At 50.2% G+C, this 25,025-nt stretch overlaps 1 protein-coding gene across 1 annotated transcript in view; it reads left to right on the forward strand.

The window, feature by feature from the left end:
- Positions 1 to 25,025, forward strand: part of LOC146806068 (solute carrier organic anion transporter family member 2B1-like) — a 420,860-nt gene that overhangs the window by 303,773 nt on the left and 92,062 nt on the right. Inside the window, exons 12-13 of the mRNA XM_085623370.1 lie at positions 2,779 to 2,948; positions 5,791 to 5,855. Coding sequence (XP_085479496.1) covers positions 2,779 to 2,948; positions 5,791 to 5,855 — 235 coding nt within the window. The remainder of the gene's footprint in view (positions 1 to 2,778; positions 2,949 to 5,790; positions 5,856 to 25,025) is intronic.

Here is a 25,025-nt window from a genome sequence, read left to right on the forward strand (position 1 = left end):
CTTCTTCTCCGTCCTCTTCAGCCAGGCCCTGTTCTAACAAAGCGGGGTAATTCGTAAATACAAATGGGGTTGGATGGAAGGATTGTAATGGGTATACCCAAGGTTGGGGGGCCCACCAGGGTCCTGGGAGAGGTTGTTGTAGAGGTCCGGTGTATCTGCCTCTTGGTTGTCTGTTCTTCATCTAACAGTAGTTATTGGACCCACTGAATCCGAGTCTTCCGAATTGCTCAATTTTTCTGAATTGGAGGTACATTTTCTGTCCCTTGTCTCCAGCCTCTTACACCTTTCCTGTTGGTCCTCTCGGAGGGGAGTGATTCAAATTAATCCACTAAGTACGGGTATACTTTGTCATGTGTGAATCTTGCCATGTCCTTCTTCAGTTTGTGGATCTTGTATTTTAGAATCCTTCCCTTGTCTCACTAAGGGTTTTGTTGACCTATTCTAGCTTCTGCTTGAAATTAGTCAGCTGGACAGTGACTTTGATCTGAGATTCCAGTTGTTAGATCACAGTGAGGAGTTGGTCTGCTACTTCTTTGGCTGTGTTGATCAGGAGGATCAGCCAGTCCTGTATGCATCTCCATGAGATCAGGGACCAATTCTTCTTAGAGATCTTATTGTCTAAGAACAGTCTCGGGCGTTAGTGGCTGCAAGGCCCCGCTGGGCTATGTTCCCTTGTAAGTACTCTGTAAGAATAGCCGCATGCATATCAGTCTGTAGTTGCTGTCTTTTAAGGTTGGACAATCTAGTCCATTCCTCTGCCTGATGGGATGATCATCAATAAAAGCCAAGCCTATTCTTTCTGTCATACTGATTTTGTGGGGGTTGTTACTGATGTGGTTTCCCTGGTATGAGAAGGTAGGTATGGGGAAATAGAGTGAAGGGTTGGAGGGCCCAAATGAGGGATCCACAGTTCACCAAATGGTCTATATTTTGATACACACTAGGAATCCAGGGGAGATGCCCTGCAGGAGAGACTACTACTCCCTGGATGATTATAAACTCACTAAAAGTATGTCTCCAAATAGTGAAAAAGTGGGAAGAAAGAAAAATCCCCGGATGTGATGTAGTGAAGGTACCAGGCTCAGAGTATGCCCTGTTCATGTAAGGAGGCCTCTTTTAGGACAAGAACCCTCCCTCACCCAAAGGTGACATGCTTCCTAATAGGATTTCCTCCTCACACCATTGCTGCAAGGTCACTGAAATGGGCTCCAACTCTTTGGGGCTTGAAAGAAGGAGCTGAGGTGTTTTAAGGAAGAGGCCATCAGTAAGGGTGGTGAGGGACAGAGTGCAAAGAAAGAAAGTTAAAACTGTTTACAGAAGGCCAAATATCTTTTATTCTGCGGTCTCCTGGGGCAGGATTAAAAAAATAGAAGAACTGGTCCCAGATCTCATGGAGATGCACATGGGACTGGCTGGTCTTCCTGATCAACACTTCCAAAGAAGTAGCAGACCAAATCCTCATTGAGATCCAACAACTGGAATCTCAGATCAAAGTCACTGTCCAGCTGGCCACTTTCAAGAAGAAGCTAGAAGAGGTCAACAAAACCCTTACTGAGACAAGGGAAGGCATTCTAAAATACAAGATCAACAAACTGAAGAAGGACATGGCAAGGTTCACATATGAGAAAGTATACTGTACTTAGCGGATGAATATGAATCACTCTCCTCCAAGAGGACCAACAGGAGAGGGGCAAGAGGCTGGAGACAGGGGACAGACAAATTGTCCTCCAATTCAGAAGAGTGGAGCAAGCCGGAAGACTCAGATTCAAGTGGGTCCAATAACTCCTGTCAAAGGAGGCACAGACAGCCGAACCTCCACAACAACCTACCCCAGGACCCTGGTGGGCACCCCAACCTTGGAGATACCCTACACAATCCTTTCATCCAACCCCATTTGGAGTCCCAAATTACCCCCCTTTTTTAGAACAGGGCCAGGCCAAAGGGGACAGAGCAGAAGAGGAAACAGATTGACACCACAGAACCAACAAGATGCTCAGAGAGTGCAGCGGGATCTGGCAATCGAAAAAAAACACCTGAAACAGAGCCTGACGAGAGATTCCTCCCCCATCAACAAGCACCACTCCGATCTAGTCGTGAATCTTAGTCCCAAGGTTCTGACTTCATTAGAACATGATGTCCTCAATAAGGGACTGGGTTTTGTCCCCACCCGCTTGGGTGACAATTTCATCACACAGATTGAACTATCCCAGTTCTACAGAAACATTCAAATGCCCTTCTTCTTCTCAGACAGTAGAAAAACTAATGACCTTGTAAGAAAAACTGATATGGGCAGGAGGAATAAGTCTACCTTTAATCCACCTCTACACTTGGTCCCATCAGACTGACTTTTAATGAGTTTATTATATGATAAAAATATGCCATTCATTTCCCTTTGCTGCATTAGCTGTAGGTATACAATTTGTAGAACATAACTAGTATTCTACAAGCATGCATGACACCATCACCCTATCTGAGACTCATTCATTGGTACAAGGTATGTTGCTTCTTGCAAGTAGCCTTGCAGTTATCTATCTGTTTCCCTATGGTACTAAGAGAAGTGGGACATAATTATATTTACTCTGGTCCCTATTCCGTCTCTAGCTCCCTTTTAGAATTGGAATACATTTTTTTTTACTTTCGTCTCTAAGAGGTCTCAAATTCAAAAAATAAAAAAGTAAAATGTTTTGTATATTCATTGTAATACACCTGATTCAGGACAAATGCTTCCTTACCAACATATTCCATGCTAACATCTGACATGTTTTTTTCTCATTACAGAATTATACTCAATGTAGCTGCATCCCTGGTTCTGGAAGAGAAGGATCTGCTCAACCAGGGTCATGTGGCAGTGGCTGTTCCCATCTGCTTGTGCCCTTTGTGGTTTTGTCCTGCATCGGTGCATTTATTGCAAGCACTACAAAAACACCATCTTTCATCCTCATCCTAAGGTACTAAGCAGTGCTTGCATATCGCTCTCCATCAAAGGAGCAAACTCTTCAGTTTCCTCAAGTTCGATAAGAAAAGCCTTGGCCAAGATTGATTGGATCATCAGCCTCTGCCCCCTTGTTGGAAATTGCCATTGTAGGAACATGCACTCGGATAAAAGATCCATTTCCTAAAGAACACAATGAAACTCCATCTTAGGTCCAGGACAGTGTTCTGACATGACTTAAATGCATCTTTGTCTTATTTAGTTCCAAACATTACTTCCCTACATCAAAATTCTGGGGACCCTGCAGTACCAATTTGGTGGCCAAGACAGTGTAAAGAATCTATAATGCTACAAGAACTTAAAAAAATATTTGAACTTTTAACATCCTATTCTTTGCCATGTTTAAGGCAAAGGACTCTTTCAACCTGGCTTACTGCATGCCAGTAAAGATGCATTAATTTAGACAATGATGCCTTTAAACTGCTATCAATACAAGAAATGATATGTCTTAATTTTTCTACTAGGCGATATTTAAAGGCCACACTCATTCCACAGTCTTTCACTTTGTTTTGGTAACATAGTATCTGTATTATCGTTACTTCATGGCTACAAACAAGGTAGATATTATTCTCCTTGGAGATCAATATTCCTCATAGAACGGAGTGGACAAGTATGGTGTATGGCATTACATGTGAAAGTAATGTATTGAATTGACTTTAATGCCATGTGCATCACTCAAAAAGGTTTCTAGAACCTGGGATCTAAGAACAATCAGGATCAAATTCATAGGTAAACTGCTGCCAGATGTTATAGGGCCAGATGTGCAAAGTTCTTGTGCAATGTGCAAAATTCACTCTTACGGAGGTGCTAGAGAACTATACTGTCTCACTTTGAATCGCAATTAGGTGGGGCGGGAAAGGGGTATCTACCTCCTTTATGCAAGTTTGCATACAGTGGATCAATCTTTTGTGACTACAGTTGTGGTCACAAACTATTGGTCCATTACAGACACCCTGATAACAAAAAGGGGAGGTTATCAGCCCCGAAAGAACAGAAAGTGCTCCAGGGCACCACCACAGCCTGTGCCTGTGACTGATGCCTCCCCAAATGTCATCATTTAAAAAACAAAATAGCCTCTACCCCTCTGCTGACCGGACATTGTGTACAAAAGTCAAAAAATACTATTTTGACATACATCCAGGTGATACAAACACAGAAATGATGGGCAGCTGGCCCACACTGGTCTCTAACTCTGCACATTCTCAGCAATTCACTTGGGAGATGCGGGGGCTACAAAATGCCACCTGCCCCATTAGTTTTAATGTTTCATTAATAATGTTTTGTGAACTGTGAAAATAGATTTTGTGATGCAACGGGTTAATAGCACTTCAATTGCAATGCTTAATGAAGCCATGTCCCCAGATGATGGGTCAGTGTACAATTCTCACATACTAGTTTGAGGAAGGCTTTGAACATCTGACCCTTACAGCCATATGTACTTACAGAACCAAAAAGCCAAAGTTTGTAGGTCTCACCTTTTTACTAGAACATCTTACTGTATGGACCGCTGTCTCAGAAGCTTTAAAGGAGACTAGATGCTATTCAGGAAGCAGGAGAACCTCTCCAAACACCTCTTGGTGAAGCACAGTAATTACACCTCCCTTCACAAAAGTGTGCTTGCTTCTTTGCCTCTGTCATCACCAGCCACTTAAGCATTCATTCACCTCTTAGGAAGCAGTAATTTTGAGTACGATCGTACAAATCATATTATACAGGACACCATAGTAAGAAGAGGTAATACATATTATTTTCATGTATGTTCACCCACTTCCTCCCTCCTTGCCAACATTCTCAGAATAAAAATACTCTACCACACATAGCTGTGCCATCCTATACCTGAAGTCATTAAAGTAGTTATAAAGTTGAAGTAGAAATTAAACTTCACGGATCAAACACTGGGCCCCCTTTTACATTTTCCTGCAGCTGCCACCACCCCATTCAATAGGCTGGCATCCTAGTCAGTCACTGCTCCACCAGGGAAGGTCTAGCTTGAAACACGCAATAGGACTCTCCCCAACCATTAGTCAGATTTAAAAGTATATATTGACTTTACACAAAGTCTATATATTCACAAAGTGTAAGCAAAAATTAAAAAGTTCATAGGCTAAATCAGGGCTATTCAGCATAGGTCCAGGATTGCTGGACCCATGCCACATTTCCAGGATATCCGCATATGTTTCATTTACATGCGGTGAATGTAAAGGCAGATCATTGATGTCGTCGCATGGAGCTGGCCTTCCTGGGTTAAGTATTGCACTTACCTGATGAGGCTGGCACTAGTGAAATTTGAAGAGGATGCAGAGTTACAAGGTGACTTGCTTTGTCTGAGGGTTGGCAAAAGGTGTCACCAATAAGCTAAAACGAGATAAACAATGCCTTTTTGTGGTGCACATTGGCTGAATTATTGTGTATACTGCTGTTAAGGCTAAAAGTGGCCGAATATATTGATGGACATGCAATCTACTTCCTATGGCACTTTCAGAAGTTTTTCAAGCATGTTATATCTTTCTCCTTTAGATGCTTTATTAAGTGCTTCATGCCCTGTAGGTGGAATCATATTTGGCTATAACCATCAGGATCAAGCTGCAATTTACTCCAAAGCTCTAATCTTTATCTTAAAATGTTTGTGTCTGTCGTGAGGTGAACCCAAAGCGTGGTAACGAACAGTGTGTCACATCAAATGTAGTTGTTTTTCTATTGCAGCAACCTAGATGGTTCTCTTGTAACAATTTTTTGGTTCCTTGTCTGGAGCAAGTCATTTATTTCTGATACTATGATTGTTTGCTTCCTGTTCACAGGAGCGTGGAGCAGGAACATAAATCACTAGCAATTGGAATACAGTTCATGTTGCTGAGAGTTTTGGGTAAGTTTTGTTGTTAAATACAATAACAGATAAATCTTAGTTTTGCTCTGGGTGCACTTCCTTAAATGTGAAGTGAAAGTGTGTGAAACCAAAATAAAAATAAAATGTGCAGCATTCTCACCTGCTCACAACAGTGTGGTAGAAATATATCTGTCTATACACAACCAGTGAATGAATGCTACCTTATTAATGTGACAACAATGTCTCACACATTGCTATCCATCAATTTACCCAGCACACAACCTAGGGCAAGCAAACAGTTTAAATTGATCTCTATAGGCCAGAACGTGTCATTTATCTGGATATTTGTCACCGCACCAGGGTTGAGTGTTGTGAAAACTTAGCTAAGTTCAGCATTTTCTGCTGTGCACAGGGGAGTTGATAAACAGATGTTCAAATCTAAGGACCTGGTTTTAACAAGTTTCTCGTTGTCTGCTAATTAATATGTTGGATCCACATCGTCTTTCTGTTCATATTGAAGAACCTCTTCCTTTATTGAATATGCAATTGAAGAAAGCTTCAAACAAGAGACTGGCAACATGGCCACAGAAGCCCAGAAGAAGTGCAAGTGTGACTTCTCATTAGCAGTACTCATTGAAAAAGTGATTTCTCATTATGCCACACAATGTGTGGTTCACATTCATACTTCCCTCACCAGTCCTCCTGCAATGCAGTAAGGTAGATGTAGTTTTATGTACTAGTGTTTTAATGCGTTTCATAGTTTTGGCCATACTTCAGAGAGTTTACCCCTTCCTTCCTTGAGTGCTCCATTTGATTTTCAGTCTGGTGCTAAGTCTCTGGGCATTTTGGTGCCTGCCACTAGCATGAAACTGCCCCCCTCACGATCTTGGCTAAAGTTATTTGCTTGTCATTGTACATGTGGACCCCTCAAATGACATCCAAAAGTTTGACCATGGGAGTCTGATACAGAACCCTTCTTCACATATAGCCTTTCATGCTATGATGTTATATAGCTTTGTTCTCTTTTTATGCAGCCTGGCAACATGATCTCTAACTGCACTAGAGTAAGGCAATGTTGGATGTGCATATGAAACTGTCCTCCATAGTGTAATTGTATCTATATATGTGGAGTTTATATAGCCTGAATGAAGCAGGAAGGCAGTGCAGCAATGTGCATGGTCAAAGCTAAAGATACATGCACGAGTGGTTAGGGAGGAAGCTGTGTTCTAATGTAGAAAAACTGGACTGTTACTGCATCTTTGGTGGTATTCTCTAAATAGTCAATTCTTCATCTCTTTCTTAAATTGTAGAAGCGTTGCAGCAGTCTTGATGGATACGAGGATGTCATTCCAATTTCTGGGTGCATAAATGCAGAAGGCCTGTTGCCTTTTCGTCTTTTTTGCACTTCGTTGACAATGGTGTTCTGGCTGCAGGTGTGCTGAGATGGTGAGCTTGTTAGCAAAATGGGTAGGGATGTTCCTCATGATTGCTTTGCAGATGATCAGCCTGGTTTGGAGGCTGCAACAGTTCAATAAGGGGAGCCTGTGGAGTTGTATCAGGGTGGGGGAGATATGGTCATTGTTCTGAAGGCCCTTGATGAGGCATGCTGCAGCATGTAGGTTGCCCTTAAGATAGGTCACTGCAGAGTTTACTAGGGTGTGGATCAGTATGTTGCCACCATCCAGAGGTGAGAGTACAAGGTCTTGAACAGAAATGTTTATTTCTCTTTCTGGGAGGAAAGCTTTTGTTTTCTTTAGTAGAGTGCTTGTAATACGCATAATGCCCTATTCATGGCAAGCAATAGTATTAGAACCATTGTATGAGGACATTGTAGGTGCAGCTCTAACCAAGCATACTCAACTCCCTGTGGCATAGCAGATTTTAAAGATATTGCTGCTATTTTCTGTATCTTGCATCAGTTACGAAGAGCAACATCTGGTGGACAGTATGGATGTAGAATGCACTAAATCCTACAAAATATGGACACATTGTACTTTTTTCCTCGGTGAACAACAAAGCACTGCATTGTGATTCCAGAGTCAGCAAATGTCCAATATATAACTTATTTAGTATCTTCTCCATCATCGTATGTTTCCACGGTATATGATGGTGATTGACTCTTTATGTGTTTAGTACTTTATCCATTAGTTGGGAATATGTTCTGTGATTCATACTGATAAGAATAGTAAGTATAGTATAATAGAATAGAGATCAATGTTAATGTATCAAAATCTGTTCTCTTTTAATTATGTATTAATTTGTGTTAAACTCATATGTATTTATGTGATGTAGAGGTACTTGTAAAGTGAGAATGTAGCTAGGTTGCTGTGGAGTGCGTGAACATAAGGCTAGAGTCCAAGGGTGCTTTGTAGAGGGTGACCGTTGAGCAAGGAGTTGGTAATTGCCTAACAAGTTACATAGTAGTCTTCTCCAAAGAGATAAGTCTTATGTTCCTTTTTAAATTGCAGGGCTTGTAGGATGGTCCAATGTTGATGAGGCATCTGTTCTAATCCCATATGTGTACACTGAGATGGCCTGCATTTCTTCTTTATCTCCAGTCTGATTCATTTGACATTCTTTGTGTGGTCTTGTCCACCCTCAACAGCTAACATTTCAGGCAGCTATGGAGAGGATTTTGTATTGCTGTGTAGGTTATACAGGTGGCCTTGTAGATGATGCAGTCCTAGTGGGGGTGAACAGAGAACTACCTTTTGTGTTGGGATTGATGAGGAAGATCAGATGCCTTCAGGCTGTGTGCACGTTGATTTCAGGGGCACTGAGGTACAGTCTGGCAGGCGCCTGCGAAGGGCAGTGCCATCATCCAGGTGGGAGAGGACTCTGGCCAATACTGTTGATCTGAAGACATTTTTGGGCTAGGATGGATTTCACTTTGTTTATGAGGACAACATGGTGGTGAAGATTTCAAACATCAGCAGCATGAAACATTTTGCTTATTTGAGTCACTTAGGATTGCACATGCAGACTGGAAAACGAGGGATTTTGAACATCAAGGAGACAAGGATAGTACTGCAGGAAAGTGTCTGTCTCTACCCTTACAACTCAGGAAGATTCTATGGAATATTTGGAGTTCTTTTGTTTGAAGAGCCCGTTACTCGATCCAAAAGGCCACTGCACTCGGTATATTGAAGTGGCTTCCATCAACAAATGTTTCATACATACCAGGCATGCTCTGCGTTTAATTTGTAGCAACATAGATCTCTGCGAACTCATTGTCATTTTCTTTGAAGAAGGTTGCGTTACAAATAGCCATTCGGTGTTGCTGCGTTCCAGAGAATCACTCTGTTGTTAGTCATCAAAACTTTCTTGGAGTCACAAGAGATATTGGCTGACAAGGTGTAAACCACATTTTCTAAACACTGCAGCACATTCAGACTCGGCTGAGAAATTTACGGTGAGGTGCATCAGAGCTACCTCTTCAGAAGGGAAGTGTTAAAATAAAGAGGAGAGGTACTGTGTATTAAGTTGTTTAAACTTTACCAATTCATCTTTGTTCCATTGAAGAAAATAATCTTTGTTTGATTTATCCTGATAAGGACACCAGAAGTCTCATTAGTGTACTGTGCTTGTCAGTTTTTATTTTTCATTGATAAGCATATCATTAATCCCTAATGAAAGGAATTTTATTTTTGTTTGATTTTCTGATAATGTACCAGGAAGACCACATCATACATCACATTGGGATTAGTGCTTGTCAGTGGTTATTCTTAGGTGACAATCACACCGTTTAGGTAACAGAAACTATTTTTCATTAGAAATTTCATTTTATTGTGCCTGTTGGTTAACTTCTCTGGAGAACACCAAATTACTACATGGATTTAAAGTGCTTATGCTTAGATATTTATCAGTGATGAGCACTCATGTTTTCCTTTATTATCTGAAGAACAGAAAATAATGTTGAACTTATTTGCCTGTGTCATTGAAAAATGGTTAAGTTGTTATTTGGGAATTATTTATTGATTCATTTCTAGAATTTCAGAAATTATTATTTGTATGGAGGTTTTTGAGGGACAACGATTTGCAACAATTATGCAAAGTGTGTCACCGCCTCTGTTTTTTTCTTAGTCTGCTAGAAGAGCCACCAATGATGTGGTCTAAATGGAAAAAAGTATTTTTGAACTATGCTAGGGTTTGTGGGACAAAGGAAAGGAAATGGTCTCTATATGCTTGGAGCTATAAGTAAACAGGAAACATTCTGGCGCCGATCACGATCAAGTAAAAACCGGGTACAAACCGTCGGACGGAGCATATTCTCCGTCCGACGCGTACCCGGTCGTCAAAATATACAAACATGGAATTACGATTCGCACGGGAACACCATTCCCGTACGAATCGTAAAAAACCCCGACTGAACAAAATAAACCTACAAATGCGATCCGGGAAAGCGCCGACCTGACGTCGGGACGCTCGCAGCCTGCCATTCACGAACCAGGAATCACGATTCGCACCAACGTCATCCCGCACTGTGAATATTTTCCAGCAGCCAAAAACTGCCAGGAAATCAGGACGACGCGAACAAGGACTACCAGTACGCGACGGACAGACAGGACGACGCGAACAAGGAGGACCAGTACGCGACGGACAGACAGGACGACGCGAACAAGGAGGACCAGTACGCGACGGACAGACAGGACGACGCGAACAAGGAGGACCCGTACGCGACGGACAGACATGGACCCGAACCTACGTGTCATCCCGGCCCTCATAGCAGTCGACCTCCTCTACAGGTTCGGACGCAGACGCCGCAGAAGGTCAGAACAACTAAGGGAGGGGGGAAAGTGGGGTGGGGGGGGGTGGCAGGACCTGGGCAGGCCACAAACCCCCCACCAAAGTCACACAGCACACATGCCCTGGACATACCTGACTCCCAGGCCCTGGTCACTACGAGGGGGTGGGGGCGTGTCCAGCTAAGCCAGCGACCGCCACAACGGAAGTCCGTCACGACGCGAACCGGCAACACAACCAGACAGGTATGTCCCGTACCCACGCCTGAAGAGCGTGGGTACGAGTCGTACCACGCCCACACCCACGTCACCCCAACAATGGCGGGACGGCTCGTACCCACGTGGCAAAGGCCTGGGTACGGGCCGCACAAGCATCACATAGCGTGGGGACGGATATGTACGGACCGTACCCCCACCCCGTATACATGGAGCATACCCCCACCCCAACAGTGTAAGTACGACCCGTACCCCCACCCGTGTACATATAGAGCGTACCCCCACCCCAACTGTGTAAGTACGACCCGTACCCCCACCCGCGTACATATGGAGCGTACCCCCACCCCAACAGTGTAAGTACGACCCGTACCCCCACCCGCGTACGTATGGAGCGTACCCCCACCCCAACAGTGTAAGTACGACCCGTACCCCCACCCGCGTACGTATGGAGCGTACCCCCACCCCAACAGTGTAAGTACGACCCGTACCCCCACCCGTGTACGTATGGAGCATACCCCCACCCCAACAGTGTAAGTACGACACGCACCCCCACCCGCGTACGTATGGAGCGTACCACCACCCCAACAGTGTAAGTACGACCCGTATCCCCACCCGCGTACGTATGGAGCGTACCCCCACCCCAACAGTGTAAGTACGACCCGTACCCTCACCTCGAATGCATGGAGCGTACCCCCACCCCAACAGTGTAAGTACGACACGTACCCCCACCTCGAATGCATGGAGCGTACCCACATCCGTGTATGTCATGAGCGTACATATTGTGAAATAGGAGGGGTGTGTGCAGAGTCCTCCCAGCAGTGCCCAGACACAGGAGGGGTGGGTGCCTATCACTCCCAGCAGTGCCCAGACACAGGAGGGGTGTGTGCAGAGTCCTCCCAGCAGTGCCCTGAGACAGGAGGGGTGGGGGCCTATAACTCCCAGCAGTGCCCAGAGACAGGAGGGGTGGGTGCCCATCACTCCCAGCAGTGCCCTGCGACAGGAGGGGTGTGTGCAGAGTCCTCCCAGCAGTGCCCAGAGACAGTAGGGGTGGGTGCACAGTCCTCCCAGCAGTGCCCAGATGCAGGAGGGGTGTGTGCAGAGTCCTCCCAGCAGTGCCCAGACGCAGGAGGGGTGTGTGCAGAGTCCTCCCAGCAGTGCCCTGAGACAGGAGGGGTGGGGGCCTATCACTCCCAGCAGTGCCCAGAGACAGGAGGGGTGGGTGCCCATCACTCCCAGCAGTGCCCTGAGACAGGAGGGGTGTGTGCAGAGTCCTCCCAGCAGTGCCCAGAGACAGGAGGGGTGTGTGCAGAGTCCTCCCAGCAGTGCCCTGAGACAGGAGGGGTGGGTGCAGAGTCCTCCCAGCAGTGCCCAGAGACAGGAGGGGTGGGTGCCTATCACTCCCAGCAGTGCCCAGACACAGGAGGGGTGTGTGCAGAGTCCTCCCAGCAGTGCCCTGAGACAGGAGGGGTGGGGGCCTATCACTCCCAGCAGTGCCCAGAGACAGGAGGGGTGGGTGCCCATCACTCCCAGCAGTGCCCTGAGACAGGAGGGGTGTGTGCAGAGTCCTCCCAGCAGTGCCCAGAGACAGGAGGGGTGGGTGCAGAGTCCTCCCAGCAGTGCCCAGATGCAGGAGGGGTGTGTGCAGAGTCCTCCCAACAGTGCCCAGACGCAGGAGGGGTGTGTGCAGAGTCCTCCCAGCAGTGCCCTGAGACAGGAGGGGTGGGGGCCTATCACTCCCAGCAGTGCCCAGAGACAGGAGGGGTGGGTGCCCATCACTCCCAGCAGTGCCCTGAGACAGGAGGGGTGTGTGCAGAGTCCTCCCAGCAGTGCCCTGAGACAGGAGGGGTGGGGGCCTATCACTCCCAGCAGTGCCCAGAGACAGGAGGGGTGTGTGCAGAGTCCTCCCAGTAGTGCCCAGACACAGGAGGGGTGGGTGCCTATCACTCCCAGCAGTGCCCTGAGACAGGAGGGGTGGGGGCCTATCACTCCCAGCAGTGCCCAGAGACAGGAGGGGTGTGTGCAGAGTCCTCCCAGCAGTGCCCTGAGACAGGAGGGGTGGGTGCAGAGTACTCCCAGCAGTGCCCAGAGACAGGAGGGGTGTGTGCAGAGTCCTCCCAGCAGTGCCCTGAGACAGGTGGGGTGGGTGCAGAGTCCTCCCAGCAGTGCCCAGACACAGGAGGGGTGGGTGCCCATCACTCCCAGCAGTGCCCATGGAACGCAAAGGGTGGAGTAGCCACAGATACCATGCCCACAAATGTCAGTCAGGTGCACAAAGACCCTGCTGTACATGTACCACATGTGTGCGAGGCTCGGAGTATACGCATGCATAGCGCAGAAAAGAAAACATGTACACATGAAGTCATGTCAATAGGCCACATACACAAGTACAATGACTACCAAGGATGCCACGAATGATGCAGGTGGAGACATCGCTCAACATGCATGTGCAAAGGTGAAGGACTACGTCACACACCCAGCTAATGGACACACAGCTCTGCGCTAAAGGCAGGGGACACCCTGCAGGGAAGAAGTCAGGGTACACAGAGGAAGGAATACACCTTGGGACAATTGCAACATGCAGCAACTGCTTACATGAATGGAGAAAGGTAGCTAACACCGTGTGATGGCACACAGATCCCAGGCTCCCCCCTATGAGCAGCACACTACTACATTTCCCACACACCCAACACATGACCAACACCCACAACCATGTAGAAGCCCCACCAACAGCAATGCCAGCAATGCAGGAGTGTTCCAAGGGCAAAAAATAAATAGCTTTATTCAGCATGAGCAAAAAACTAGTATGACGTAAGTCCAATATTAACAAAGGCCATAGGGCAGTCCAGGAGTCCCAGCTGGATGGGGGACACAGTGGGATGCGTGTCCCCTAGCTTGCCTGCACAGTTACAATCCGTTGTCTTCCACAGGGGTGAGGGCATCATGTGGGGGGGAAGAAACAGGCACCGCAGGGACAGGAGGGTGAAGGGTAGGCATCGTGGGTGCAGGGATGGAGGACTCCACCACAGGGGGTGGGGCAGGGCCAAAGGCGGAGGCCAGGATCTCGCTGCACACCTTAGCAAGGTACTCCAGGGACTCCCCTGCACCCGAAGGAACCACAGGCCCCAAGGAGGGGGGGGGTCAGAGGGATGGGTCGCAGCGCCACTGGGGGAGGGTGTGGACAGGGGGGGGACTCAAGCACCCTGACCGGGGACCTCCTTGACCGCTTGCGGGGTGGTGTCACTGTGGGGCTCAGGGACAGAGCGGCCATGAAGGAGTCTTTGGGGGAGATGTGGCCAGGAGAGCTGAGGGGAGGGGATTTGGAGGGAGTGGATTGGGTGGAATGCGGACTCCCACTCTGGCTGCGTGTCACACGTTTGCCCCCCGACCCAGTGGGTGTGCCTACTGCACCCTGTGTGTGCGTGTCAGGAGGTGTGCGGCGGACCTTCCCTGCTGGTGTGGTGCCTGTGTCTGTTGTGGTGGGTGCATGCTTATGTCTGGGTGTATGTGGGACAGGCATGGGAGTGGGAATTGTGGAAGGAGCAGGGGTAGGGGGTGGGACGTAGCGCTGCAGGAGACCCACTGCTGCAGTCAGTGTGGAGTCTATGGACCTCAGCAAGTTGCGTTGGTCAGCCTGCGATGAATGAATGCCCTCCAAGTATGCCTCCATGTTGTTGAGGACCTGGCTGTGGGCATGGAGGACATTAAGGATCGCAGTCTGACCAATCTGCAACTGCCGCTGGATGTCCACAGACTCAGCATTGGCGGCAGCAGTGGAGACAGGGGCAGGGGGTGCGGTGCCTGGCAGGAAGGAGACATGTGGTGACCGGGCACGTTGGGAAGGGACACGAGCACGTGGGAGGCGGCTGATGCCAATGGAGGGGCGGTGCCAGATGTAGGGCTGCTGTCAGATGGTGGTGCAGCCACCGCCCACTCGGAGAGATCATCCTCGGACTAGTCAGCTTCATACTCTGTTGTGCCAGTCGACAGGTCCCCGTGTTCACTCTCCTCCGCCTCAGTCCCACTCGAAGTGCCAGCCCCGATGTCACCGCTGGCACTGGTGCTCGGTCCCTCCGCGCCGCCTGTGTCCATGTCTCCCTCCGTGTCCCCCGACGATGCTGTGGGCAGGGTGAAGAGGCAGAAATTAATCATACACCTGTATGCATATGTCACATGAGTCAAATCTACGTAGGTTACAGTGCATAGCCTGAAACAAAGGATGAGTTACAACTACAAAACAAGGTACATATGTAGGCCCTGCAAGACACAGTTGTGTGACCCACCATGCCATGGAAAAACTATGGAGAGCATGACACAATAGCAAATGAGATGACATGGTATTCTGACTGAGGAGCAAGGCCCTGGGGACAATACAGCACTGCATCTGCACCACACAGCGTGGCAGGAAATTGGGATGAGCAGGGACCAAATCCAGGAACTAGAGGCACATGCAGCATAGGTAATACTGATAACATGCCCACCCTGACTGGCACGCTGCACCTTGAGTGTATGTCCAGACAACATCACACACTGGCCAGTCCGAGCAAGGAGATGACAGGTCTTGACATGTAGGCCATGGCCGCCCCACCCACCCCCTACATGAGACAAATCTGTGGAGACACAGGAAGCACTTACATCTCTTAGTCTGGGTGAAATACACATGGGATGCAATAATTCAAGATTGCACACCAAATACCCAAGGTGCGCCTGTCCAAAGAATCATGTACAAATGGGCATCATCAGATGATTGCTACAAGACACACAGGCAATGGCCACCGTGAGTATGTACTTGGAAAATCAGGTCAGGCTGGACAGTGGACACTTGTAATACATCTCACGTCAATAAACATGGTGCCAGGGGACAATGGCACAGAGCACAACCTATGCTGTAGACACAGAGATTGTCGACATTCTCGGATTACACACATGATACCTAGGAAAAGATGCCCCTGGGGACAGTAGTGGCCACACAACTCCATGCTCCTGAATGGAAATGACTGCAACACACGCTAACATCCCTGCACTATGCGTAACGCACACTCATGCACATCATGTCACAGGCCACCACATGGGACATGCCTGCTGGAAGGCCTCGCACTCAAGAGATTAACTCCCATGTCTGAAATCAGCATTAGTGCCAACTGACATGGAACCCACAAGTCCAGAACTGGACAGGGCACAGGCAAGGTCACTAAACCTGTTACACACCACCCCCACACATGATGCTGCAGGCATTGTACACTTGGAGAATGTGTCAGGCTACATAACTTTGTGATGGAGTGACTACACAGAGACCAGTGAACACTTTTGCAAGGTGGGGAAGGGAGGCAGGAGAGGGCTGCAACACTGTGGGTAACAGGATCTGCACAGCACCATAAACCCTGGAAGTGTATCCATGGAACAGTGCACTTACAAATGCTGGTGAAACACAACAAACACACACATGTACCTACCCCCTTCCGGCTGCTGCATCTCCTGTAGGCGCCTGTCCAAGTCAGGAAAGACCACCGCCAGCACACGTTTCTGGATGTGGGAGAGACGGCGGCGCCCGCGGTTCTTATGGCTCTCAGGTGAGTCCCCCAGCAGGACCCGTGCGATCCTCCGCGTCCAGTACCGGATATCCTGCCAGCGTTTCCTCACCTGGGGCAGGCGCCGCTTCCGACCATCCGCACTCCTCACGGCGCTGACGGCGTCCAGCCATATCTTCTCCTTGGCAGAGGCGTCTACCTGTGAGGATGGACAAGTGACACTACCTCAATACACCTGGCACATGTCACAGGGACACAGATCATAACACATTTGCTGTTTCCAACAAGGCATAGTATGCATCCAACGCATTGCACCTTTGTCATAGGGACATGATCCTCTGGGGGAAGGCCAAAAGCAGTACGTGCCATTTAAAGGACACAGGTGGAATGAGGGCAACTACACAAGCAATGCTCCAGGCTCACACTGTGCATCACACCCACCCCTCCTGTCTCTGGGCACTGCTGGGAGGACTCTGCACACACCCCTCCTGTCTCTGGGCACTGCTGGGAGTGATAGGCCCCCACCCCTCCTGTCTCAGGGCACTGCTGGGAGGACTCTGCACCTACCCCTCCTGTCTCTGGGCACTGCTGGGAGACATCAGGCATTCCCCCCCGGGACCCCCCCTACAGTACATAGCATGTGTGTCAAACCTGGACACAATGGCAGAAGTTACAGTCACAAAAAAGGGACACAGTCTGTGCCAGTGGACACTGAACTCACCTGATAACCTGGTCGCCCATACAGCATGGGGTAAGTGGGAGGATCACATCCACCAAAGCCATGTTCTCCTCCAGGGTGAATGGCTGTGACCTCTCCACAGCCCTTGACATGGTTCCAGGGAATCAGTAGAAGCAGCTGGCTCGTGGAATACAGAGATGTGCAGGCAAGTGCTCCCTCATGGGACCTGGCTGCCTTATATCTGCCTTGCTGGCCCATCTCATGCACAGGAGTACAGAGTGATTGGTCACTCACATATGCATCCTATGTTTCCTCCAATCCCTTCAAACCTAGCAGTCTGTGGGTTCTCAATCAGTTTTTTTCTCCTGCATGATGTCAGCCCCACAAACACATTGCAACAATGTAGATTCATTCCAACTGACTTCTGCTGTGCACCTTCCTGAACAAAATCAAAATTTGAACTTGGTCTCCATGACAACCAGCATGCATGTACGCCTGAATACTCGTCCCTCATGTGTCCCCTATGTAATTTGGAGCTTCACACATAGGTACGGTGCGTTCCGGGGCCCTAGGGCACCCCAAATGCATAGCAACGGCCCGTACACGCGTGCCTATGTTCACTGTCACTATGGGTGTCCTCGCGTATGCGTACTCGTAGTGGTACGGGCCGTACACACGCCTGTACGCTCACTATCACTATGGGTGTCCTCGCGTATGCGTACTCGTAGTGGTACGGGCCGTACACACGCCTGTACGCTCACTATCACTATGGGTGTCCTCGCGTATGCGTACTAGTAGTGGTATGGGCCGTACACACGCCTGTATGCTCGCCATCACGATGGGTACACATACGGCAGCACTCCCATAGTGATATGGGAACGTACACAGGCCCTCTTAGCAGCAGTAATGGTTTTCACACATCACAGTGGTGACAGGCAGCACACAGGAAGGAATAGGGCGGACATACTTGTCCATGGATGGACATACTTGTCCATGAATGGACATCAAGGCATTGTCTGTGCATTACTACATGTGTGGGGCACAGGTGTGACAGGCTGTGATGTGGCTCATTACTCCTGAGTCGAGAAGGCACCAGATGTATGACGAGATGTGTACAGATGTAATGTGTGACGGTGCAATGTGTGCCAGGCATGCCCTTGACTCCTTGGACATGTGTGCATGTCGTACTGCACACTTGGGATGACCGACACTGGCATGGCACGGACACCAACACACGGAAGTGTCCCCTGATGCCGTTACAGGGGTTACCACACCTGACTTGTCACTACCCACGGTGCACGATGTGACTATGTCATGTATGTGTGGGGGCTTCCCATTTGGTTGATGTTGGAGCACCCTCAAAAGCTGCAGCTGTTGCAGCAACCAACATGTGTCTGTGTGTAGATTGACATCGCACACTGTTCCGCACACCATGCCACATGTGGTTTCGGATGTGAGGTGCGCATGTATGCATGGGACACGGAGTAGCGTGACAAGGACATGTCTGCATCCTCTCAATGAATGTGTGGTGAGTCATGACATGTGCACCTTCATGGCAAGGTGTGTGGGCTGTCCTAGTGTAATGTCATGTGACCTGTGGCTCTAGTGTTCCGCTACCAGTCTCTGCAATCGGCCTCCTACTTCTGCTGATGTGTGGGTGTATGTCACTCCTGTCTTGCGTCTGGCTGTTCACTTGCACTGGGACACAGCTAATCCCATGGCATGGCATGGGGAGGTTCTCAATCTCCGTGTGTAGCTGGGTCTTTTTGTAGGAGTGTCACCTGGCAGGCATACGTGTCCAGGGCATGTGGCACATACCTCACTCTGTATGTAGCATATGTGTATAGACAGAATAACATGTGCTCAGTACAAATGATTTGTTGTTGTGGTGCACTCACTCTTCCTTGTCACTTCCAAATTACTGCAGAGCGCCGCATCTTCCCCGAGCAATGCCGGACTTGGCTGCCATGCGGGAGAATGATCGGATCCGGTGCTACCGCTTCCCACGACGGTTGATTCTGGAGTTGACGGCGAGACTGGCACCACACCTGCAACCGCTGCACAGGTATCCTACGGCACTGACACCCAAGCTGAAGATAATGGCAGCCCTACATTTTCTAGCCACGGGTACCTTTCAAAATACCATAGCTCATGTTGGTGGCATGTCCCAGAGCATGTTCTGCCGTGTGCTGCATTATTTCTTAGAGGCCATGTTGATTCACCTGGATGACTTCATCAAGTTCCCAACCCCTGAACAGATGACTGGGGTCAAGCGTGGATTCTATGCCCTGGGAGGGATGCCCCATGTCATTGGGTCCATAGATGGGACACATGTTGCTTTGGTACCACCACACGCACAGGAGGTAGCGTACCGCAATCGGAAGCACTACCACTCCATCAATGCCCTTGTGGTGTGTCTGTCCAACATGGTGATTTCACATGTCTGTGCTCGTTTTCCAGGATCAGCACACGATGCCTACATCATGAGGCATAGCAGGATGCCTGAAATGATGATGCAGCTGCGCAACGAACGAGCATGTGTTGTTGGTGGGTACAGTCTGTCTGTCCTGTATTTTGCATAGCCTACCAGCACGACCGCTTCACCACTTCTAACGATGTCCATGTGCTTCCCATGTAGGGGACGCTGGCTATCCCAACATGCCATGGCTGCTCACACCTCTCCGCAACCCCATCACGCCGGCCCAGCTCCGCTACAACACCGCCCATGGCCGGACAAGGCGAGTGATAGAGAGGACGTTTGGCCTGCTGAAGAGCCGATTTCGGTGCCTCCACAAGACCGGCGGCGCGCTCCCATATGCCCCTGCAAAGGTCTGCAAAATCTTCATGGTCTGCTGCATGCTGCACAACATGGCAGTTGAGAAAGCTGTGCCACTCATCCTGGATCAAGATGACGAGGACCATCCACCCGTGGAGGACGAAGGGCTTGGCAATGGGGCTAGTGATGTGGAGGATGTGGAGCCGCAAGAGGACATCTGGACTCGGCTCATACGCGACTTCTTTGCTTAGTGGTGAGTACCAGTGTCTGAGTGTGCACGCATTGGTCCCCGTGTGGCATGTGTTGTGATGTGTGTCTCCACCTGCATGTATGGCACGTGAGTCAGAGGTGTGTGTGGGTGTGTCACTGGAGTGATGGTGCCAGTGATGGTTGTATTTCCCCAGTCATAATTGTGACCTAGCATGTTGTCATCCATACATGTGTCGAGTAAATGCACATGCAAGTGGCTGTGCTTTTTGTGGCTGACTTCTTGTGTGTCTCTCTTCCCCAGGTACTTGCGCATGCCGTCTGCTGCTTGCATTGTTGTGGCACTGCTATTCCTCATGGACACGTCATCGTGTGCTGACTCAGCGTTACAGGCACGGACACGTTTGGAAGTCTCCATAGGGTAAGGGATGCATCAGGGGTGTATTGGGTGTGGCAGTTGTTCACGATGTATGCACACTGCCCCTGTCGATGTTTGGTTCCTCTGCAGACATGTAGCATCACCATGGTATACATAACATGCAGCTGGGTACACCTGAATAGATGGTCAGACTTGTTGACAGTCATCAGTGATGGGATAGTGGATTGTGATGATGGCATCAATGTGTGTAACACTGCCGTCGGTCACATACGGTTTGAATTGGCTTGACATGGTGTGGGACTTCTACATCAGCGGATCTATGGTGTATGGCAGGATCTCCGTGAGCAGCTGTGGGTGTTTAGCTGTTGGCCGACAATTGTGTGCCAGTTCCATGGCTATCACGCATTTGTGCTGCAGAAGGGGGGTGCCAGTGTTGGACCCACATGTTACTCCACATGAAGTGTTCATGTGTACTTCAAGTTGCCTCTGCAATCCCGAAAACATGACTAATAAAGGTGTCCCTATGCCTCCAAGGTGCCTCTTCTCAGTCAATGCTGGTGTGTTGCCACGGTGCATCCAGCATGTTTGGCATGGTTTCCCCTGATAGAGGCTATGTGTCTATGTGTTGAGTAGCAAGATGCAAGCTGTGTGTGTGGGCTGAGACTGTGTATTATGCATGATGTCCATGACTGTGTGGGTATTGTGACATGTGCCATCCCCATGCATCCAACGTTGGCCAGGCCCCCATTCTCTGCATCCACCGGACTCAAGCTTGCAGGACATGGTTCTGCCACCTGTCTACACATACCTGGGTGCCCCCCAGGACACTGGACTGAATCCCTGACCTCTGCGCATGACTGTTGCTGTACTCAATGTGTCTGTCAGCACGGTTGTTCGGCCATCCCCTCAGCTGGTTGGGCCCATCACGGGTGTGTGTGGTGCTCCATGTCTGTCTTGCCTAATACACTGTGGCCCATGTGTCCTGTGCCAGACTCAGGCCCCAGGGTGTGGATGGTTGAAGTCAAAAGAGAACTCTGGCATGTTTAGACTTTACAAGACACATGTAAGGTAATAATGCAACCAGCAGGCATCTTCTCTTCATGGTGTGAATTTTTATTTGGGGGGGGGGGGGGTATGACGTGTGGGGCTTTCCGGGAGTTTGGAATCCAAAGTTCAGTAGGGGAGTTGGTGTCCTTGCCATTGGAAGTCCTCAGAGTCCATGCCACAGTCTTTGTCTACATTGGTCAGACAGTGACCAGCAAGGCCATGTGGCAGAGAATGTCTCTTGATGCTGTGATGCTGTTGCTCCAGTGGGCCAGGTGCCAGGCCAGGTGTCCTGGGAGATGGTGATGTTGCGCCGACCCTCACGGTCTTTTCCGTGGACGACCCGCCCTCCTGCGGGGACCCTCAGAAGCAGGCCGTGACGACGTCTGGGATGCTCCATCGGATGTTTCCTCTTCCTCCTCCTGATCCCACCCTGTGGGTGGTGATGTTCTCTGCCTTCTGGCACAGGGAGGGTCGGCCATGTTGTCGCCCATCCGACGGAGTGTATCGTGAATTCCCGTGTACGCCGTCACGAGCTCAGCCTGTCCGTCCTCCATCCTCCGTTGGTGTTGCAGTAGACAGGCATGTAGCTCCGCATGTTGCTGGGCCTGCTGGGTCTTGATCCCCTCGAGGACGGACACAACCTGGGCCAGGCCCGTGGTGTCCTGCCGGTATGTGTCCAGGATGTTACGGACATGGGAAAATACCGGTTCCCCAGCCAACTGGTCAGGCTCGCGCCTCCGCCGTCCTCCACTCCCACCACCCCTGCCCACTTGCACCTGGCCTGCCCTTGTGGGTACATCGGGTCTCCGGGACCCCTGAGGGGTGGCATTGGCGTTGTCGCCTGCCTCCTCCTGGGTGCCCGGGACACCGTGTCCCTCCTGGCCAGCCTGGCTGCATTGTGGTGGTGGGGCAGGGATCCTGGGTGTCTCCTGGGATGTGGCAGGAGTGGGGGTGGGGGTTGGCACAGTTGTACCTGACGCAGGTGCTGCAGGTGGTTGGACACCAGAGGTGCCAGGTCGGTCGGGGTCGTCCACAGAGTGGTGAGAGTCGTCGCTGCCGGTGGGATCGGGCTCCCACAGATCCGGGTCCTGTGAGTCTTCCCCCCCAGTGTTGGGGGTGAACCACGACGTTGACCTGTGTGTGAGAGAGACAATGTTAATTTTGGTCCATGCAACATCCATGTTTCATCAGTTTCAAAGTTGGCACTTTTCCTCTTGGAATTAGGATCTGTCTTGCATTCCACTCACAGTGCACTTGTGCATGGGTGTGTCCCTTGGGCACCACTTTGGCCCCTTCAACTATGTGTGGCACAGTCTTACTTGCTGCGTCAAGTGTGACTGCAGTCAGCAGTGGAGTGGGCAGGTGTGGCGAGCCATGCATTGGCGCCTTCCGTGTAGCACTGTACATGTGCACATGGAGTGGATCCACACACTTATATAATGCAGGTAGCTGTCGTTGTGCTCGTGAACAGGTTGTGACATGGCCCTGTGTTTTGCCATGGAGAAGAGGGGGGGTTCTGGCACTGGCCACCCTTGGCTACATGCACGCAGTCTACCTGCTGACGAGCAGACATTCCCACACACCACACAGCTGATTTTCTCTCCCTGTGTCTCCCTCCCTCTCTGTCCCCCTCTCCCTCCCTCTCTGTCCCCCTCTCCCTCCCTCTGTGTGTCAGCCTCCTCCCTCTGTCCGTCTTCCTGTGTCTCCCTCCCTCTCTATCCCCCTCTCCCTCCCTCTCTGTCCCCCTCTCCCTCCCTCTCTGTCCCCCTCTCCCTCCCTCTCTGTCCCCCTCTCCCTCCCTCTCTGTCCCCCTCTCCCTCCCTCTGTGTGTCACCCTCTGTCACCTCAGCCCAGCTTCCTAGACACACACTTTTTCCAGTCCTTTGAATGGCCCTTGGCTTGTTGATGTGAGTTTGTTTCTGATCTCCAGGCACCCATTGGGTGTAGTGTCTGTGTGTGCGCTGCTGCTGTGGTTGTGTGTGCTGCCACTCTTTCACAGTGTTGGCTGTTCATTAGCTGCTGTCATGTGCAAAACAGTGCCTTCACCCCCATGTGTTGATGCAAGGCGTCCACCATTTGCTGGCGAGTCTTTCCTGTGTGGGGACACACTGTTTGTCTGGCTGTGACCTGGGCCATATGGGCAGAGGGCATTGTTGTCTGCTTCTGAGTTGCACTATGTGATTTTTGGGGCCCACCCTCCCACCATCCGGGTTACCGTGTCATGTGTTGGTGTCTTCTGTGGCCTGTGACTTGACATTGTCCAGCTGGGTGCATGGGGCATGGTGGCGGCAGTGGCATGTGCGTGTTCATGGAGTGTGGTTGAGTCATGCGATAGGTTGGGGTGGTTGCGTGCCTGTTAGTGATTTTGGTTGTGGATGACGTTCCCCCCATGTGAGGTGCGTTGTTTGTGTACTCACCCGGGTCTCGGAGTCCTTCTAATCCTTCGACTGCCTCCACCGGCTGTATGGCCATCACCCTCTCCTCCCAGGGCTGGTAGTGTACGGGTCTGCGGGAGGGCCCTCCTCCTGTGGCGTTGGCCTGGTTGTGTTCCTCCAGCATCTTGGCTCGGACCCTCCTCCGCACATCGTACCACCTGGCTTGGCATTCCTGCCTGGTCCTTCTGGTGTCCCCAACAGCATTCACAGCATCGATGATGGTCTGCCACATGGCTGTTTTTGCTGCCATGCTGGTGTGTCTGACCAATGTTCCAAAGAGCTGTGGCTCGACTCTGAGGATTTCATCGACAAGAACCTCCAACTCTCGGTTACTGAACTCTGGATTCTTGGTTGTGGGCATGGTGAGGGGTGTGGATGGTGGGGGGGGTGTGTGGATGGTTGTGGGTGTGTGGGTGTGGTTGTGCAGGTGTGTGTGTGTGTGAATGTGATGAGGGGGTGTTTGTGAAGGTGGTTGTGTGAAGGTGTGCAAGTGTAAGGTGTGGTGAAGCTTGTAGTATGGTTCTGTGGTGTCTGGCAGCAGTGAGTCTGTTGCAAAGGCTCATGGTTTGTGTGTGTGGGCCCTTTTTATTGGACCATTGGTGGGTGTGGCTGTGTTTGAAATTTGGGTGGGTGTGTTATAAGGAGGGGGATCATACCTTGCGGAGCAAACATCGCGCCACGCCAAATCTCTTTCTTGGCTCCAGGGCTCCAGGACAGAGAGTCGCCAGTAGTCTCCCTCGCCGCCTCCCACCACATCGAGGCCGCAGTGGAGGAGGACTACAGTCCCCAGCAGCCCTCCAGTACCCGCCCACATCCGCCGGAAAGCGCGCCGGAGGCGCTACTTCAGTAGAGGTTCCCCCCGCGTCGCGGGACGCGCGCGGGCGTCGCCGGGCTGAGCCCGGGCAGAGGGCGGGCCGTCTGTGGCCGTCCGGGGCAGGACGAGGCTGGGCTGGGCCCCCCCCCCTTTGCATCGCCAAGCCGTACAGGTATTCACATAAACTATGGGGAAACGCACGATGAAGCCTATAGCTGTTAATACTGCTACCCCTATCGAGCTGCCATCATCGATTGATGTATTACTGGCTAATGCCCTTACCATGGTTACCAACGAGATTGCGGACACCGAACGCAGGATGTCCTTTGGACTTCCTACTACTACTACCTTGTCATGCTCCCAGCCCCTTAATGAATCACCTACTTTGG

Source organism: Triturus cristatus, chromosome 8 (assembly GCF_964204655.1).
Source record: "Triturus cristatus chromosome 8, aTriCri1.1, whole genome shotgun sequence".
Classification (NCBI taxonomy): Eukaryota; Metazoa; Chordata; class Amphibia; order Caudata; family Salamandridae; genus Triturus; species Triturus cristatus.